This window comes from Clarias gariepinus, chromosome 15 (genome assembly GCF_024256425.1).
Source record: "Clarias gariepinus isolate MV-2021 ecotype Netherlands chromosome 15, CGAR_prim_01v2, whole genome shotgun sequence".
NCBI classification, from domain to species: domain Eukaryota; kingdom Metazoa; phylum Chordata; class Actinopteri; order Siluriformes; family Clariidae; genus Clarias; species Clarias gariepinus.
Genome location: NC_071114.1, coordinates 11,635,610 through 11,657,500, shown reverse-complemented (window position 1 = coordinate 11,657,500; position 21,891 = coordinate 11,635,610). Strand labels below are relative to the sequence as shown.

Below are 21,891 nucleotides of genomic sequence, written 5' to 3'. Positions count from 1 at the left end.
CTGTGGCTAAGAGTCTCATCACTGTACTGTGCTTCTGTTCTGTTCTTCTGTAAATGCCAATTGTTTTTTATGTCTTAATTTCCGAGAAATTTCACAGGTTTTGTGAAGGTTTGATGTGAATGCTCCTTATAATCGACTTCCTTTGGTCTATAATTTGGGATAACAGGATTGTAGCTCATGAGCCAATATCACAGTAAGATTGAAAACATAGAAGAAAAGAATGAGACCACTTACTTTTCTTCTTTCCATCCTTACAAAATGTTGATGATGTAACTTTCTATCGCTTATGTGAAATGTAGATTTCATATACTGTACTATTGCATAGGCTTAAATGGGTTCACATAAAAGGGTTGATTAAATGTTGCAGAATGAAATGTACATTTTCCCCATAACATATAATGCATAACTCATGGGAAAGGATGTTTAATGGGTTCACACGTTGGTGCAATACAATTATAATGATTATATTTCAGGGTAAAATGTTAGAGTGAGCCTGCATACTTTTCTACATCCTGTATGTTTTAGAAATGTTTTAATAATAGATTTTTAGAAACATGCATAGGTTGTATTATAAAATATATGATAAAACATCTACTTTTTTTTTTTTACTTTGAATGTGTAATTCTAATATCAGTGGAACACAAATGACACCCGCATCCTGTAACCACCCTTATATTAATTGAGTCAGCATTAACTGTTAATCATGACAAAGTGACATCTTTGCCCTTAACAAGTCATCAGTTTGAGAAATTAGATCCAAACATATGTTTGAACCAAATATTTTGTAATATTTCAGCTTAATATGAAGTCTTCCTAATCAGCCTAAATATGTTCATCATTACACAACCCTAAATAACATATTCTTACAGTATGTAAGATAACATTCTCATACAAACATTGTGATTTCTTTTAATTAATGATTAATTAAAGACAGTTCCTGGTGGTGTATTGAGGCATTTCCACCTGACAGCTTATGTATTCCTGCATACTCTTTGAATTCTGTGTGTATACGGAAGAAGCAGAGGTGCTCAGTAGGTGATCAGCATCCAGGAATAACAGGAAACAGATGTCACTGTGCAACAGAGGAAGGGGTCTGCACAGCAGGTGCTGGAATAGAGCCTTGGGGCTGACCTACAGCAGAAAACATGGATTAAAAAAAAAGAGGACAGGCAAGACAAGGATGACTGAGTCCAACACTGCAGACACATCTGGTTCAGTCTGACTTATAAAAGCAAACTGTTGTTGAATCAAACCATATAATTATAGTTGATTTGATTTTAAGAAGCCCATGTGTTCTGATCAAATATTTTAATCTTTTTTAATTAATATTCGTATTATTATTATTATTATTTTTTTTTATGTAGATGACAGCAGAGGCCATCGTGCGACTTGCTACCGATCCTGTCCTTCCCTTTTCACCCTTAGATATAGCACTGGATGTTCAAAATAAACTTAAAGGTAAGACGATCTCTTAATCGTGTTACATGTTGTTACATTTTTGGTAGGGTCTTCTCACATGTCTTACATTCCCATTCCTTTGTTGTCTTTAAGTTCTTCCTTTTTCCCTATATGGCTCCTTTGATTCACGGCCAGGTGTCTGAAAAATACTGTACTCCCCTCCTTTTTCCTCGGATTTCTATGGAACATGAGGATGACTCATGGTCTCTTGATGTAGTGGCAGATGGACATGACACATGTGTACTCACGAAATGAAACAGGACTTAAATACCTCCCTTTTTCTATGAATAGACTAGGGAACATTCAACACTCCATCATGTGTGTGGGTGGGTGGGTGTGTGTGTGTGTGTTTTTTTTTTTCTCCCGGTCGGCAAGTGTGGACACATCAAGTAGCTCTTGACTCAGATTAAAAATTTAACAGAGATATAAATAGCAGGAAAACAAGGGATTGGAATAATGTTTCACATTTGCCATTTAGTCACTCATTCATCATCTATACCACTTTATCCCGTATACAGTATACTGTAGAGGCGTGGGGGGGGGGGTATCCAAGGAGACTTGGGGGCATAAGGCGGGGTAAACCCTGGACAGGGTGCCAAATCAACGCAGGCCACACACAGATGTACACTCACACACTTACTTACACACTTCAGGCTATTTCAAAATGCCAATTAGGATGATTTGCATATCTGTCGGAGGAAACCGGAGAACCCTGGGAAAACCCACCAAGCACAGGGAGAACATGTTAACATTACTCACATTGATCCTGAGGTGCGAATCGAACCTGGAGCCTGGGGGTGCAAGGAGACAGTGCCAACCCCTAAGCATCAACAATGATCAAAGGAAAAACACACACAATGATATAAACAAAAATGGGACCAATTTGTAGGTTTTAGCCCTGACTGTAGCTTCACCAGTAACATTGTGTCAAAATATCATATGCAACCCAGATTACATAACTTAATTTGGAAGAACATTTTTTAGCAACAAGAACTGAGCAGGTACTGTACGTGTGTGTCGGGTCAACACTGGACTCAACAATAAACTCATTTTCCAGAACACACCATGGAATAAAAATATGGCCGTCATGACTACTGTACATACTCATAGTCCCTCACATTCATCTGATTTCTAATCAAACGCACCTATACACAAATATCCACACATAGTGTGTGTATATATATATATATATATATATATATATATATATATATATATATATATATATACAGTGGTGTGAAAAACTATTTGCCCCCTTCCTGATTTCTTATTCTTTTGCATGTTTGTCACACTTAAATGATGTTTCTGATCATCAAAAACCGTTAACTATTAGTCAAAGATAACATAATTGAACACAAAATGCAGTTTTTAAATTAAGGTTTACATTATTAAGGTAGAAAAAAAAATCCAAATCTACATTGGCCCTGTGTAAAAAAGTGATTGCCCACCTTGTTAAAAAATAACTTAACTGTGGTTTATCACACCTGAGTTCAATTTCTGTAGTCACCCCCAAGCCTGATTACTGCCACACCTGTTTCAATCAAGAAATCACTTAAATAGGAGCTACCTGACACAGAGAAGTAGACCAAAAGCACCTCAAAAGCTAGACATCATGCCAAGATCCAAAGAAATTCAGAAACAAATGAGAACAAAAGTAATTGAGATCTATCAGTCTGGTAAAGGTTATAAAGCCATTTCTAAAGCTTTGGGACTCCAGCGAACCACAGTGAGAGCCATTATCCACAAATGGCAAAAACATGGAACAGTGGTAACCCTTCCCAGGAGTGGCCGGCCTACCAAAATTACCCCAAGAGCGCAGAGACAACTCATCCGAGAGGCCACAAAAGACCCCAGGACAACATCCAAAGAACTGCAGGCCTCACTTGCCTCAATTAAGGTCAGTGTTCACGACTCCACCATAAGAAAGAGACTGGGCAAAAAAAAAGATTTCCAAGGCGCAAACCACTTTAAAGCAAAAAGAACATTAAGGCTCGTCTCAATTTTGCTAAAAAACATCTCAATGATTGCCAAGACTTTTGAGGAAGTACCTTGTGGACCGACGAGACAAAAGTTAAACTTTTTGGAAGGTGCATGTCCTGTTACATCTGGCGTAAAAGTAACACAGCATTTCAGAAAAAGAACATCAGACCAACAGTAAATTATGGTGGTGGTAGTGTGATGGTCTGGGGTTGTTTTGCTGCTTCAGGACCTGGAAGGCTTGCTGTGATAGATGGAACCATGAATTCTACTGTCTACCAAAAAATCCTGAAAGAGAATGTTCGGCCATCTGTTCGTGGTGCTGCAGCAGGACAATGACCCAAAACACACCAGCAAATCCACCTCTGAATGGCTGAAGAAAAACAAAATGAAGACTTTGGAGTGGCCTAGTCAAAGTCCTGACCTGAATCCCATTGAGATGTTGTGGCATGACCTTAAAAAGGCGGTTCATGCTAGAAAACCCTCAAATAAAGCTGAATTACAACAATTCTGCAAAGATGAGTGGGCCAAAATTCCTCCAGAGCGCTGTAAAAGACTCGTTGCAAGTTATCGCAAACGCTTGATTGCAGTTATTGCTGCTAAGGGTGGCCCAACCAGTTATTAGGTTCAGGGGGCAATTACTTTTTCACACAGGGCCATGTAGGTTTGGATTTTTTTTCTCCCTAAATAATAAAAACCATAATTTAAAAACTGCATTTTGTGTTTACTTGTGTTATCTCTGACTAATAGTTAAATGTGTTTGATGATCAGAAACATTTTGTGTGACAAACATGGAAAAAAGAATAAGAAATCAGGAAGGGGGCAAATAGTTTTTCACACCACTGTATATAAGCATTTATTACATGTATTGTTATCCTATTGGTTTTTGACCTTGTTCCAACTCTTAATCATTATTTTAGATTTTGTCTGAGTATTAAGGACCGGAATATTGCTTGTTTTGGGATAAAAAATTCTAAACGCTGTTTTGCATTTGTCTGCCATCCCCTGTAATAAAGCTCAAACTGTACCGTCTTCACCTCCATCTTACAACATTGTGAAATACACTGACTTGCTTAAAGAATATAAACTAGGTGTTCACTTTGTGTCATCCTTTATTCCCAAAATGCAGACCGGACTTTTTTTATGTAGTTTAAAAAAAAAAAAAAAAAGGAATAAAGTTGAGCAACTTTAAAAGGCATTCTAAATATCCAGGTTATTCAGGCTTGAGTACTTTTTTATTCGCAACAATTTTTGCAAACGGAGTTATCGATTAGACTGGCCCTCATAAGCCAGGAAAAAAAAGTGGCATACATTTACTTATGAGACAACTTCATCAAGAGGAACCCAAGGGTGGTAATCAGCGCTGAGCTCTGGCCTACTATTCATTTGTGCCTACCCTGTCCTACTTACAGAGCTGAATTTCTTTCAATAATATTAAATTATGATGCTGAGGGCCTTGAATATCCACCCGTGTCACCTCTCATTCTGCAGTGAGAGTAACAGAGAGCCAGGGCTCCCCCCTGAGTCCTCTCTATGGCACTGTGCTTTTGACATTAAATATTCATGCAGACACAGAGCGGGACAGGTGAGGTGCATAATTGCCACATAATCCTGTCTCATACAGACAGCCTGCAAAGCCATAAAGCTGTACAGTATTAATATATCATCAGCCCCATCCACTACACACATGAACCGACATGCGTGCACACACACACATGAACACACACACACACACGCACGCACACACAGCTGCAGCTGCTTAGAGAGGCAAGTGAGATGTGTCACAGTGGCTTGTGATGCATGAGAGAATCAGTGATCTCCAAGTAATGAATTCGGGTCATTTATTGGTTCACTACAAATTATTGTGCATATTTATATTTTATACCTCAGTGCTACTGGATTCTGAAATAACTACTACAGTTTAAGCAAGAACATTGTTCTTTTACTAAGTGCATGATTCTATTAATGTAATCTTTCGAACAAATCATAGTAGCAGATGATTCATATAAGTTTGTATAGTGGACACACGACATAATGTAAGACTCATAATAATGGACAAAATGTAAAAATCTCTGTAAGGATACCAATACTTAACATGAATGCAGTTTCTAGCATTGTTAGAACTGACCTGACTGACAAAAAGCTGTATGAAGTCTAAGGAGAGACGAAGCTGTGTATCTTGGTTACATGTACGATAGGCTTTTATGTCCTGTTATTTTTTAAAAATGAGTGAGGATAGTATTACTATTTATAGTATAGCTTTTAAAATGTAAGTAATACAGTAAATGATGTGTTTCACTTACGCACACTGTCCAGCCAAGAGAAATGTCACATGCTCTTATATTTTGTTTGACCGCCTTTATCTTTGATTAGAGTGCACAATGTGGTGGCCATTTCTCATGGGAATATGATTCTTTATGCTCTCAGAACCACTCTTTCACAACTGGGGTCTTATGAATCTTGGTATTGCCATCCTGGATTATACTTATGCTAGAGAAAGAAAAAAAAAACTCCATAGATGTGATAACCATTCACATCATCCAGTACATTCAAGTTGTCAGCTGACTTTATTTTATGACCACATAACATTGCTGAGTTCAGACCTCCCAACTGAGAGGCTTGTACAGTAGGTACTATGCATAAGGGGTGCATTACTCTTTCACTTCCCTTCTTTCTCTGACATGCCCATCACTTGAGAATAGAGTGAATCTAACCTCATCAGACCACGATAACTTTTTCCATTGCTCCAAAGTCCAAAGTTTATGCTCTCTAGCAAATTGCCACCTTTTTCTTTTCCTGATTAGCCCCACGAATTTTCTTATGACGACAGCTCTTTAGCTGTAAGTTTATGCTGTAAGTTCTTGCTGTATTGTGTGTGGAAATGATTTTGCTTTCACTCATAAACCTAGCTGTGATTTTTACTGTCAATTTTTTCCTCCTTTCTTTTACTATACACGTATATACAAGTGACCTCCATACATGATTTTTTTTTTTTTTTTTAATAATTTTTTTTTACAAAGCTGATGGTTCAGCACTATTTTCCCGGGTATTAACAATGCGTTGGAAAGTTTTGAACCCAATACCAGTCAAAATACCAATAATTTGTCCCTTTTGGCAAATTTGTAACATACAGTATGCTATAATGTAAGTACGAACAGAAGTAACTTTTCTTAAGATGTCCCACAACATTTAACTTATAAACTGTTCAAAATGTGTGAATACGTTGGATTAAGAAGTTATAAGTGTTGGAATTGCTTGAAAATCACTTTATAAAATAATACACTTCAGATTTTGCTGTTATACACTGTGATTTTGTGCACTCTGTACAACATAATCTCGGTGTGCATTACTGTATATCCGGATAACAGCACAGGCTGGCATTTATTATTTTGTACATTTATTCCAACAATTTATTTACAAGGTATGTTCAAGTCAAACTCAAACTTTTGATTTTGCAGAAAAAAACAAACACAGGAATGAAGGTAAAAAACACATTTTATTTCTATATATAAACTGTTAAACAGTTACACTTATCCCAGCATTTCACTAGTGCCTGAACACCATCGATGTAGAAAGTTTTCTCAGTATGCCGGAGCCATCATCAGACTGTCTCCTTCATGTTTGAAATGCTGGCCTTCCAGGAACTCCAATTTGATTTTCAAGTTATCTAGCGTTCCACTTGCTGAATGTTTACAAGAAGGATTGCAGTGGGCCCTGAGTCACCTTGGCTGGGATCATCATTCATTCATGGACATGCAGCCTTCTTTATAACATGTGACACAGTTCAAATTTGAAGTCATGTAAATGTCAGTTTTTGCATTTTCACATATATAAGAAATTTCATCAAAAGAAACAATCACAAAGAAATACTGACTTTTGAAAATATTGCGCTAAGTAACGTGCTACTTTACCAAAAATTCATAGTCTGTACAGGAGTGAATGTTGGTTTCTTTGCAACATTTATAAATTATACATTCCCATAACATCTCTGAGTCACTTCTCTTTTTCATCATATGCCCAGTAGTCATGCTACCTTGGCAACAAATACGTTATTTATATTAATGTATTGAAGGGGATAAAATTATTTGCTGAGTTAATGCTTTTAATTTGTGGCCACAAAGAGCCGGAATTAACTACAGAATACCTTTGTTATTGTGGTATAAACATTTGGCAGAAAATCTTTTTAGATTAATATTTCCAGACAGTTGAGTGATCTCTGCTTTTATTTAATCTCAAATATGCCCTCCACACACACACATACACTGCTCGAATTGGTCAAATGCTACATGAAATAGAAGTAATTTAATGTGCTGTGTGCAATTAAATCATTCACATGGGTGCACTTTGTATTTTAGATTACACCAGCAGTTTAAAAACCAGACCATGTTTAAGTTATGGACAATATGCAGACTCGATAATTGGTTCTCCATCCCTGTTGTTGTGGGTTTTTTGTTTGTTTTTTTGTTTTTTTAACCTCTTAAACAACTCATCAGATCAGGTTGTGATCAATCTCTATCTGAGTCAGTTCTGAAAGGGAGTGAAAATTACAAATATGCAGTGTATGAAAGCAGTGAAACTAAAAGCCACGGTTGCACACTTTTCTGCATGTAAAGAAGAAAGCGCAGGTGCGGTATGAAAAGGTGCAGAGCCAGATAACAACGTCCTTGCGGAATGAAAGGACGTCGGCACAATGAGTTTTCCAAATGCCATTTGAAAGCTTACGTGACGATTTTGCTAGCGTCTGCCCAGGGCATTGACGCTTTGTTTTCTACGTCTTGCTTTCCCACTTCGTGTCCTTGGCTCAGATCTTTCGCATGTCCTCACTTTGCTTCTGAACATGCGATATTTTCAAGTTTCTCTTTTGATTTGTTACACTTAAGGATCTTCAGGGCTCATGCCAGCACTGCTGTCCCTCTATGCCCCCCCATCCCCCCCCAAACCTCCTCCCGTGTCAGAGCGGGTGATAGATTACAGCAATCCTCCCACATATTTCATAACCGCCGCTCTCCCTGTAGAGCGAGGGACGTGGAAGTTTGTGGAGTGGGAACGGCTTCTTTTGCTATATTTATCCTCTCTTTCTTTTTCTCCTCCGAAGACTCGTACAGCATGCATATTCTCCAGTGGCTAGAATTCTCTCCACTAACATCTTTCTCACTTTATCAGAAACACGCACACACACACACACACACAAGCCCTCACACACATGCATACACAGACTTGCTGCAGAACCACCCACCTCATCCCACGCTTAAACTCAGAATCTGACAGTAGCCAAGGTTAATTACACACAGGCTAAACTGAACTTGAATATTTTGTGCACAGAAAACAAACACGTTGTCTTTGGAACTCAGAAGCCAGGTCTAAACTGATTGTACTTTTAGCTGGGGTTGAAATTCATTTTGATGTCTCTATCTCCTAATTATATTTTGCTGCTGAGCCCTCACTCCAGGCCTGCTCATTGTGGATGAACATTTCATGTCTGGTCACATGTCATGAGGCTGCTAAAAGGGACTGGGGATTAACATTATGTAATAATTGCAGCTTGTAATAATTTACAACAGTGTTGCATAATTGGAGCGCAACAGCTGAATTAAAGATAGTGTTTTGCATTTTGATTCGGTCATGGCCGTTCCACTGGCTGAACAGCCTCCCCTAATTACCGACCCTACTAAATCTTGTTTGCATTGCAGATTCATTCTTTTCCCTGCATGCACTTTAGCCTAGATATAAAGATGATTTATAGATTTTAGATTGTGCGCACTTTTATTCCCATAACAAGGTAAAATCATTTTAATCATTATCTTGTAACAATACATAATGCAACATTTTATCTTTTTTCTTCTATTTTTTATTAGCATAAGTACCTGTCATTGATGGGTAAAGAGTTTCTAAAATAGTAAAAGGTTAAAGATAAAAAATAAGCTAATCTGCTTTTATGTAATCAGTGATATTATTATTTTAGGTTGAAGCCCATGTACATATCTGCCTGTATTTCTGTATAGCATAACTCTCTAACCATCAGCCAAATAGACTTCATGTTCGGTAATCGGAGGGTAAAATTAAAAAAAAGGTACAGTAGATCAGATAAAGATAACGTTTTGTCTTGAAACAACTCCAGTGTGTTAAGATTCACTAATACTACTTTAGTGCTCTTATTTTAGCTGTAAAAATTATAACTAAACCTAGTAAAAATATTTAGTTAATGATTTTCTAATTAATATTTATTGGTGCAGGTGTTTGATTACCTTCAATCCGGCACATAACTGTATAACATCACTTTCACTTTTGATTTTACTTATGGTCCAGGTTAAACATCAGCCAGATATCTAAGTACTGCAAAGGTTTCATTAAATTCAGTTCAGACAGTTTTGCATGATGCTGTGACAAACCTGGCTGGACAGACATACAGACAGATAGACATACATACAGAGTTTTCTGAGACTTGTTTCGGGTCCTCCAATGTATGAAACGTAAATATATCATTAAAAGAGCGAGTTCCAACCAATGTACAGACAAAACTTTTATTTTTATTTATATGCAATTTTTATTATTCTACATTTTATCTCAGCCTTATGTCAAATATTATAAACAGGATTGGATATAAATAAAAAATATAATATAATCTTATAATATAAAGAGGGTAGAGATAACACTTGCACCTTAATATAAAAACCTACAAACAATTGTTTATAATATACAAACTTGCACATAAAATGTTTTAATTGGTTTATGATGTCATCTTTTGTATTGATAAAATGCATGTTTTGCCATGAGTTAGAATTTTCCTAATAAAATGCACACACGCACAATTTTCTTAATATCCTTGTATGGAAATTGTGAAAGTACTGTAATACAGCTAATAAATGCAATGCCTTCAACTAAAGCTAACAGTAATCTTACCTTGGTAATTAAAAAGGGAAGCATTTGCCTTTTATTGTTCAGCTTAAAAATATATAGTTTTAAAAACATATATCTATTAACTACTCCCCTTATGGATAGGGAGCCATTTTGTTACACTCATAAGAATACACACCCACCAAGCATGGGGGGAACATGGGGAATGGGGGGAACTCCACATATTCAAACCAAAGATAAAATTCGAAACCTCTAAACAGAGACAACTGTGCTAATAACAAAACCAATGTGCCAACCATAAAATAAACATCTAAGTTAGATATTGAAAGAACACTTTGGTATGACAATATGTTTTATCAGGCTGATTTACTCATCTTCTTTTCTTCAGTCTTTAATCTACTCTTTCAATATCTCTTTCTCTTCCATGTGGTGTTTAACAGCTGACCCCTTAATCAGGCCTGATCTTCTGGCCGCTGCTGCATCCTTGCGAGAAAATTCGAGCTTTTTCCAGTCAGAGATTATGCGTCCAGCCAACGACCCAAAGGAGCGCGACCCTTCCCATGTGCGCATGCTGAATGATGTACTGCGAGACCTGGAGAAAAGCTTCCTCATTTCAGACCCACCTCAGGGCTTTTCGAGGTAAGCACATCCGGCCTAATGTATAGTTTAAACACCCAGAGATAGCTCCTCAGAGTATCACTTCAGTATTAAGTCATTTGTTCTTAATGTTCTTTATGCTACTTAAAATTTACAGTATATTGTCTATAATTAAAGGTATAAAAGTTTCAAAAGTAACAGTGAGTGAGTTCGTTTTATCTTTAGACTCTTCGATCAATAATTAATTGAGCAACTGGACTGTGCAGTTACTGAATTAAATGTTTATGTAAAGGAGCAAATGTAATGGTTATGTCGGCTTTATTTATAATGTAGGCATATTAAATGAGACTCCATACTTCATGTATGCCTAAATCTATTTAAAAATACCATCAAGGGATGTTTAGGAGCATGTAGGGAAGCAGTGACCTGGTGTGCACTTCATAATGTGATTTCAGACTGCCATCTTTCATTCCCATAAACCAATGGGCATAAAAGATTATTCTGCAGCAAACTTTAGAACAACTTGTGAACGTGAAGGTTAATACAGTTGTTTATCCATCAGTACAATGAAACCTAAGTCTAAATTTTGGTTATTCCTACTTTTAACTAAATAGGCTCTTCTTCAACAGAACGGCATGCCGAGTGCAACATGTGACAACAGCTCTTTTTGGCTTGATGTTGTTAAATTGGATCTTTCAAGCTCTCGTTAAGGAATGAATAATGACATTACTTCCCTGTAGTATATTGTGGCTGACTATCCAAGGCTGAGAAGACATGCCTATTTGAATTTCTGTCAAATATATTCACCCCATTCAAGCCTGCCAGTTACAAAACGCCTTTCTGAAAGGCATTTTCTCCAATTGCCAATGACGTTCTGATTTGTTTTAAAATGTATATAATGTATTTTCTTTATTTTTTATTTATTTAAAGAATAGTACTTGGGTATGAATGCCATGTAAAGAAATTATGTTGTAACAATATACTGTATATAGGTGGGTAAAATAGGGTAGTAAAATTCATGCATACTACAGAAAGTTTCCAAAGGAATTCAGTCCAGTCGGGAGATGGCTACAATTTCAGGTTGGTCTTAATTATTGAGGATGACAGGCAAAAAGTTATAAAATTAAAAAGGCAGACAACAAGGGTAAAACTAGAAGTAAAACCATAAAATAAAAATACTTTGGGTGGATGCACAACATTGCCCAATATTGATGCAATATGTGTCTGAAGTGCATACACTCCCATTCAAAAGTTAAATTTTCAACCTTCTAATTCAGTGACCTTTTATTATTTTAATTCATTTTTACATCATAGAACAATGCTGACAGCATCCTAATGTTTGAAGGTTTTTATGATTGCATTGAACATACTGTACATTCAGCAAGTTCTAGCAACTTTGTTTGACTGACCTTGATATTTTATAGTAATCCTGGAATTACTTTTCACATGCAATTCCATACAGTATGCCTTATTTTTTATAGTTTTTATGTTTTCAATATCATTTAAAAATGTAAAAAATGAAAATAAAAAAAGAAAAATATTTTATATACAGTATGTGTGTGATTGAGTCCAAGTGTGCATGATCAATAAATGGTGGGAACATGACCATGACAATGGCTGTCACTTGGCATGTGTAGTCCATGTGGGCCATTTTTGAAAGCCATCTGGGAATTGGAAACCTACAATACACAGAATCTGGCGTTGACATGAGACATTGGCTTAGGTATTGGAGCACTGAAATTTTTACGGAAGCTGACGAAGAGTCAGATAGAAATCACGGAAAGAATTTGGAATGACCTGTTTAATGTAGGTCCTCTTACAAGCTATGATTAAATTTATAGCAAATAAATTATATCAATATTTACCCACAGCATTTTTTAATAAATAGTTTCAGGAAAAACTGATTTAAACTGATATAAAAGCTTGTTTTATAATAAGCCAATCAGCTATATTATTATAGTACTAAACATCCAAAAAGAAAAAATCTCTCTAAGCTTTGGGCCCTCCGATCATGACTCCACAAGACCTTCGGGGTATGCTGTGGTGTCTGACACTGGGACATTGACATAGGATCCTTTGGGTGCTGTGGGTTATATAGTGGGCAACTTGTTTCTTCAGTGCTGTCGATGGGATCTCTTTCAGCTTGGAATCTGAGAACTTTAGAGGTCGGGCTTGGGCTTATTGTCTACTGTGCCCCGTGCAGGCAGGCTGCAATGTTTTGATCCCTTTTTATCAAAGCTAATGTGTGAATGTGATATTAATGTTATGGCTGATCAGTGAATATAACAATATACAAGTAATACACTTTTGTATTTTACAGGATGACTCTATATTGGTGTTAGCAAATATATAGATATCCTAAAAATATATAGATAGTCCATGCTATGTGCCTCAGCATATTGCCATTGCATCAGACCAATTAAATGCTGCAATTCGTACCTTGAGACCAAAATGACAACTCAGTTTTATTGAATCAGTTCTCAAAACTTGGTTCTGTCTAAATAAATAAATAAGTTCCCTTGTTTCACCAGCCTGCCTTAAAAGCACTTTGTTTGCATGGCTGATGAAGGTTTTTTTGCTAAAAAAAAAACTTAAGTTTGACTAAATCTGCATCATACAGCATAGGCACATATGCTGTATGCAGAGAGAGAGAATTAAATGCCATATTTGCATATGCATTGATTATAAAAGGGCAAAAGGAAAATACATGTATCTGAAATAATGTATCCTGCAATGAGACAAAAGCTTTTGTCTTTACCATCTCTAGGACAGATTTATTAATAGCTGTGTATGAAATAAATTAGTTTATAGTTTTTTCTTTCTTTTTTTTAATGGTCAGAAAACAAAAACTATAACTCTATATATTTCATACACAGCTTTTAACAAATCAGCTCTAGAGGTAATAAACACAAAAGCACATTATTTGGGTATTTGTGTGTGTGAATGGGGTAATTAAAGATCATTCTGTGAATTTAGTGAATATCACACAGAATAGACAAACTTTGAAACTACAAATATGTGACATAAAATACATTTCAAGTCAGTTCATAAAGTCATAAACGTAAAAACGGCATTTCAGTATAAATTTCCTTCTCATTTTGTCCAAAAGCAATTTTATATAAAGTCATACTAATTACACACATTTATCTGACTTGTTAGGACCTATCATTGGCATAATTTTAAATGAATCTAATGCAGCACACAAACATCATGAGTCATTTGTTAAATGGCAAACTGTTTTGGCACTAACTGTGCTAAACTGAAGCACTTGAAATATCCAAATATTACCAGGTGGCAGTGGCTACAGAATGCAACCTTGTTTTTTGTAGTGAATCCAGGATTAGGCACAATCTCTGCCTGTTTAATGTCAAGAGCTAAAAAAGTCAAGTACATAAATGCTTGGCTGAAAGAAAAAATGATGATAATCTCAAGTTTCTCCATATGTACACTTTGGCATGTGATTAATTAGCCTTGCTCTTTGAGGAAAAAAATTCTGTTTGTGAATCACTGGCAGTGATTTTTATATAAAACATTTAAAGAAATCTCGATAGACTGATTCAGCTACCATTACATGTGTATGTAATCTTAGAGAAAGCAGCTCAAGAGGTATTATGAACTGTCTTACAGATACATAAGTGTTCGTAGAATCCCCAATGGGCCTTACTTTACTTTCAACTTCAGTGATAGTGTAACCAGTCATAGGGCTCTGCACAGTGCTAATCTGCCATTTAATCATCTAAAAGCTTAAATTGTTTAATGGAAAGACTTATAACTGAGTTTTAATGTCAGAACCGGTTCTAAGCAGTGAATGCAAAATACAATAAGATGCTTAACAACCTAATCTTTTTATTTTTTATACAATCATATCGTCGTTTTATCTAAAATATATTTAAAAAAAATGAATAATAGTGTTTTTATGAGAGTTACTCTGTATTAACCATCTAAGCTGACCCCTACTGAATGTTAATGACTTATTGATATTCCCAGCCTGAAATATTATTTAATGACATGCATATATGCGTATCTCTGTCATTGACAAATGCAGTATGCCGGCAAGGGAACTTAATAAAAATAATTACCTATGAATGATGTGAATGCTAATATGCAATCAGAAGTACACAAGCGTCAAGCGTTCTACAAATAGAACAATGTTTCTCTCCTTGCTGTGACTTTTCTATGAACTCCAAAGCCGCACCTTTAGTTAGTTCCCCACAGTGCCAGGGGGATTTAGAGATACGGATTTGTGGCTGATGGAAGGACGAGTGCACCCAGACCCACATGGGATTGGTGTGTTTTAGCGATACTGCTTCAATTCTGGGTGAACATGGTGTATCAAAGTCACCTCAGATGAGACCCCTGGCTTAAGACCTCTTATCTACTTCAATCATAAGTCTCTTCCTATGTGTTCGTGGCCTTCACTGCTTCATGACATTTATAGACGGGGAGGAAAAAATGTAGCGTTTTGTTAATTTAAGCTGAAGGAAACACTTTCTATTGTCTGAGTGACACACAGTCATAATCTGAAGTTAATCAAAACTTTGTGGAGTGATTTTAATTAAATTAGTAATGGATGAATGGAGGACATGTGAAGGAAAGCTAACAATTGTCACCATCTGTGTGCTGGGCGTTCTGGAAGCGGGTTCTTACTGCCATTTCAGCAAGTTTGTTGTGTGTGTGTGTGTGTGCGTGTGTGTATGTTTATTTCAAACATTTTTAATTGTTTAAACAATGGACTTGTTTTCCAGCATAATGTTACTATTTATCAGTGGCAGGACTGAAGTGCATATACAGTACAGTAGTCATAGTATTGTGAGATTGTGAACCATCACCTCTCATCCTATCGTGTCCCCTAACTATCCGTGATTGAATATTGTGTTGCTCACGGATGTGTGCAGGCTAAACATTTATGGTACAGTATTGTGACGCATTTGATAACATTGTGTCATCTTAAATAATAACTTGTCTCTTTGTTTTAAAGAATTCCATGTTGTCTCTAAACCGTCCACGTTGTGTTTCATTTCTGCTAGTTAACGTGAGCATGAGCTTCTGCCAAATCACTGACAGGACCATGACTCACCTCATCAATTTGTTCACAGCTAATGCAATGTTGCACAATAATGAATAGACACATTTGTGTCATGGAGTACACCATTAACCTACTGTAGGTGCTAAAGATGTAAGAAATAAAAATTTACAAGGTGTTTTAGAAACATAATCCATGAAGGTTCAAAGGTCCAATTTGGATTTTTAGCGCCCAAGCACTACGACATCAGCCCTATTATGTCATAGTGTGTGAAGGGCCCTCTTGTTTTTCTAAGAATTTTTTTTCTAACATCCTGGTTAATAACTTTCATATTGAGTAACGATGCTCTAAACTTATGCCGGGAAGTGCCTCATGACGTCCGGACTGACATCCTATTCTGTGACATTAGTGTCCTAGTGTGCTCAAAAGGCGATGTCTTTTTAAAGGACACAGGTTGTGTGGTACACGTGGGTGTCAATAGCGCAGGTGCTTGGGCCCGGTCAGCGTTGCTTGCAACTATATTATTTGTCTTATACTTCAGCAACAGAGAAAATCCTTGTTGATGAACGGTCAAAAAAGCAGTAATTTAGATACCCACTCTGTATAATTGTGGTGAACAAAAGAGCAATTTAGAATGCACCGCACGTAAAATCTTGAGATTAGCTACAAAAGCAGAAGACCACATCAGGCTCTACTTCTGCCAGACAAGAATAGAAAACTGAGGCTGCAATGAGCATAGGCTCACCAAACAGGACAGTTGAAAACTAGTAAACCATAGCCTGACTCTTGATTTTACAGATGGTTGGGTCAGAATTTGCCACCAACAGCAGGGATTTGTGTACCCAACTTTCCTTGTGTCCAAAGTCCAGTCTGGTGGAAGTAATGGTGAAGGGAAAGTTTTTTATGATAAAAATTTGGAACCATTAATATCAATCCTTGCTTCAATTCCACAGCCTATTTGACTATTGTCATTGACCATGAACATGATTTAAGAGTTTTTTAGTAACCTTCACAGTCACTATATCTGAATTAAATAGAACACCGTTGGAATGTTGTAGAATAGGAGATTTGCAGCATGAAAGTGCACCAGAAAAATCTGCAGAAATTGCATAATGCAATCTAGTCAATATAAAATCTCAGAGGAATGTTTTCAATATCTTGTGGAATCCTACCTAATATTAGTATAATGCTCCTCATAATAACATGCTAAGTGAGTGAATGTTTACCGTGTTTATAATGATTTTAGTGTTTCTGACCTGAATATCACTCTTGCTTTAGTTAGTTAGTTAGTTAGTTAGTTAGTTAGTTTGGATGTTTGCTTGTTTGTTTGTTGTTGTTTTTTTTATTCACATTGCCTTGTTCTGCACATGCTGTATACAACAGTCCACATTCAGTCTGGGGTGGTATAAATGCATGCAAAGTAGGACGAATTCCTAACATTGTGCTCCTTATCACAGGGCTTATTCTCACATGTGAAAAATCCTTCATGGAACAATCCTTCTTCATCATCTTCTGTCACTCGGCCTATGAACATACCCTGCTGAGTGGTGGATGGCTTCTCGCTAACTTTGGCCATGCCTTGCTGAGGAGTAGATGATTTTTCACTGCTTGCTGTCACATTGATGATTAGGCTCATCAGAAACCACTTGCTTATGCTCAACTTTATTCCTTTTTTCTATGATCTAGTTTAAAATCTTTCTAACGCTAGACATATTGTTATAACTTCAAAGTTTTCACAGTTCAGTTTCTCTTAGCTTTGTGCAGTGCAATGTCTAGTTTCTGGCATTTGCCTTTTTTTTTTTTTAACAAGACAGAGAATTTGTCCATTGTAAAAAAAAAAAAAACATATATACACAGACATAATGTTTACAATTTATATACCTTAATATCTTCAAGGAAGAAAATATTTTGTATTTTAAAACTTATGAATTGTCAAAGTCAAGCTTATATAAATGAGAAAGGTAAAGACTAACACAGGCTTCTTCATAAACTGCTGCTCATGGTGCATCATGTTGCAAAGTGACATAGCTTGGCTTTCTTGATTCCTGGTCATAAATGGCTGTGACACTGTTGAGATTCAAATTGGAACTCAAGATCTCTTGACAGTTTGGTAAATGATTTGGACTGAGTTAGTTAGTAAGTTAGTAATGAATGATGGTTAACACACACATAAATTATAGATGATCTTAAAAAAAGGGAAAAAAATCTCTAATAAGGCGTAGACGACAATGGTTTAAAATAGGCAATGAAATCTGGCCTAAACAAAAGTTAAATTTACATAACTCTGTTATAGTTACTGTATGTAACAAATGGCATATTGTTAATGTCATAAACACAGCTTAATTATTTATTATAAACAATGCAAATTTCTTGCATGTCTGATGTTAACTTACATGTACAGTAAGATGATAGGAAGTTACAAAAACACACCGTTCAAAATGATACATCCTGAGTTTTATCTAATTTAGATATTTTGTTTTAACATGAAACGCATATACGTATATACATTTATTCGCACCTGTGGTTAATTTAGTGTTACCATCCATTTACATATTTATGGACAATGGGAGGAAACTTAAGAACAAGCAGGAAAAACACACTTTAGTGGCAGATGCAGAATTTTAAGGCCCTCCCAGTAGCTATGCACACCTCCCTCGCCAGTTCCCTTCCCTACACAGGCACCATTTAAAGAACATAAAATAAATGACCCCACTGCTTATCAAAAACTTGCTGAGATTAACGTCACACTGGTTTTCTTATAAAAACTAGAATTTACAGTATTATAATTAAACAAAAACAAAACACATGTTACTAAAGAGGCAACATATTTATTTTATGTACTTATTTATAACAGAAATTGTCTTTCACTTAAATATATGTACTAAATGATTATAGTACTACAATAGACACTACAGTATGTCTGTTCTCTATTGATAGAGTTATGTTTTTAAGTCACCTTTACCTCACTTGCTGTTTGAAGGAGAGAGTTAATGGCATGATTTTAGATAAGGTCCAGTGTGTCAAGGACCCTAACCTAAGCCTAACCCATTTACAGATAAAGAATGGTCTCATTTTTTTCTGCTTAGGTGTGAGCAGTTAAACCAGCGAACCAGCAAAAAATCAATGCATGGCCCAGAGCTGTTATGAGAAAGGCCCAAAGCATCTTATTTTTGCCCTACAAAAGTTCAAATAATAGTTCCGCAGCTTCAAGCTTCAATACTACCCAAGTCCTTCAAGGTTGTGGGAGACGTGCTGGCATTGATTTTCTAAGTGTGTATGCTTCTTCAGAAGTGAACATTTGTGGGCAGTCATATCAGTCATTCGTGAAATGTCTTTTTTTATTAACCTAATACTATCTGAAATGTAGAAATATTCTAAGAGCTGTCTGACAAATTTATGTTCATTATTTATTAATTTATTTTTATTTTTTGTGTAAAACAACAGTGGTTTTAGTTGTTAAAATGTACAGGCAAGTACTGTAAGCAAATACTTAAGACCCTTTGGTTGGATACACCCTAGAAAGATGTACCCTGTGGAGGAAAATAGATGATAGATGATGAAATTATCCAAATTAAAAGCTGTGAGGATAGGGATAAACTGTCAACTTTGAAGAAATGTGGCAGAACAAAATGAAAATAATGATCATGACCAGAGATTACTTAAAAGCTTGATGAAGTTGCTGTGTTGCCCTATGAAAATCAATAAAATAATAATAATAATAATAATAATATATAAATAATAATAATATATAAATAATAATAATAATAATAATAATTTCATGTGGTCTGATGAGTCCAGATTGACCCTATACCAGAGTGACAGGTTCATTTAAAGGTAAGAATAGAAGCACAGGAAGTGATGCACCCATTATGTGTAGTGTCCACTGTACAAACCTCTTAAGGCAGTGTTATAAACTGAGGTTACTTCAGTTGGTCAGGTCTCGGCTCAGCAAAATTTAGTGGCAATAAAATGAACAGAGCTGATGATCTGAATGAACTGAAAAAACAAGTTATAGAGTTACATTTCCATTTACAGTAATAGGATTAATACCATCTATTTCCAGAACCATAAGGAATTATTTTTGCACATAAATTGGCCAACACAGAGTCCTGACCTTAAGCTTACCGAATGTCTTTGGAATGTCACTCCTATAGAGTGGTTGGAACTCTCTTGTCATAAAATCTAATTCAAAAATTAATGGAATTTTCAAAACACAGTGTTTTTTATACTATGCCACAGTACAGTACATGCAGGCTATAATAAACACTAAAGGCTATCTATTATCTTTCTTTAGCAAGTCAGTGCAGATATATAAACTGAGATCTTCTATTTTCTTGAAGATCTTAGTTTACATATCTGCACTGACTTGCTGATTTAGAAGGCTGTTATATTGTTCAGCCTTCAACATCAAGACCACACTAACAATATTGCAATTAATAGTACTGGCTGGTGACCCTGCATTGAAAAACAGCTTTTTTTTTTTTATTAAAGTTTATTTGAAGTAAAACATAATCAGCTCTGCCTCTCTATGTTGCAGGAACATTCTTTATGGACTGAATAGCAAAACCCAAGGCTTTGCCATCTTGAATGCCTCTGTGAACGACTTCAAACACAGAAGTGTGAATCAGTCTTTGTCCCAAGTGTATAACTCCATCTGCTCAGCTGAAAAACTCATCCAAAGTGGTCTTGAGCTCTTTGAGGATGACCATGATAGCTCACATTGAAATAATGTCAGAAATATGCTGCTATTGGACAAAACATCTTTAGACATGAACATAGCACAACTGTTTGATAATGGAAGACAGTGGAAGAGGCACAGTTATCATATGCGAATAAAATGTGTACTTCAAAACAATCAGATATTTGATGCTACTTGTGATTTGAAGCTGCAAAATGTATGATGGGACATAAAGAGAATGTCTAATGAAAACTGGTGAACCCGTAGGGGAAATATAGATGTCCCACAGGCCTGAAGAACAAAAAAATAAGGCATTCTATGATGGTGCAGATTACATTTCTTAAAATATTTTTTATGTTTTTTTTAGGGTCGTCCAGGCAAGTAATTCAGGATAAAAACGTAATTTTTTCTCAGGGTGAATATAAGCATTTTTTTGACTCAGGACAGGGGAAAGTACTGTAGGATTCTTATTTGAATTAATTTATATGAATTATTTTTATTTTTTCTTTAACTATATTTATTACATATGCTGTTCCATTGTTTAGTTAGCTAGAAAAAATTTGTCCTGTTAGGACTAGCTTTTTTTCAATTTGTCAATGCACACCCAAACTTGATACTAGCTGGCAAGGCTACTTTTGTTATAAAGTACATAACATCTATGGATTTTGCTGGTAACATAATTGTGTAATTGTATATGTATTGTATAATATATAGTACATATGCTGTACATTTGAGCCCTGCATCATGAGTCATTTTACTTTAAGAATTAATTTTGCTGAAAAAATAATTTTGGTATTTTAATTTTTAAGGAGCCTCTTTAAAGCATATGCATGGGATTTTGGTCATTAAGATCATACAGTATTTTCTTCCATTCTGGTGTCCTATATAAACATTGCATGATTTTTTGATCTGTGGTGTTGGCACATGATTGGCTGACTGGATAATTACTGTATATGAATGGGAAGGTATTTAGGTTGATGAGTGTATGTGAACTAGAATGCAAATTTCTGCCTGATGTGAAAGTAAAAAAAAAGTATGAACCACTGTACAATGATATGGGTATAATTATCATGGTTAGAAATGATAAGGGATTACGTTTTGGTTTGTACAGAGTTTACACTTTACAGAACACTTCTGAAAGGGTTTAATTAGGAGTTATGAATCACAAACAGATTCTATACTTAAAAGCTTGTTATTTTCTTGCTGTCTGCATTTGCACTTTTTTTTGCATGTTTTTCAGGTCTTATAATCTGCTTCTGTAAACTTATTTGTTACAATAGTAGAACTTGACTTTGATGCATCT

General features: G+C 35.8%; 1 protein-coding gene across 1 annotated transcript in view; it reads left to right on the top strand.

Annotated features, from left to right (window-relative positions):
• The window catches only part of LOC128543257 (inactive N-acetylated-alpha-linked acidic dipeptidase-like protein 2), a 318,759-nt gene extending 297,055 nt beyond the window's left edge, over nucleotides 1-21,704 (top strand). The window contains exons 12-14 of the mRNA XM_053513625.1: nucleotides 1,365-1,458; nucleotides 10,731-10,929; nucleotides 20,448-21,704. Of these exons, the coding sequence (XP_053369600.1) occupies nucleotides 1,365-1,458; nucleotides 10,731-10,929; nucleotides 20,448-20,634 (480 nt within the window). The 3' untranslated portion in view covers nucleotides 20,635-21,704. The remainder of the gene's footprint in view (nucleotides 1-1,364; nucleotides 1,459-10,730; nucleotides 10,930-20,447) is intronic.
• Nucleotides 21,705-21,891: the final 187 nt, after the last annotated feature.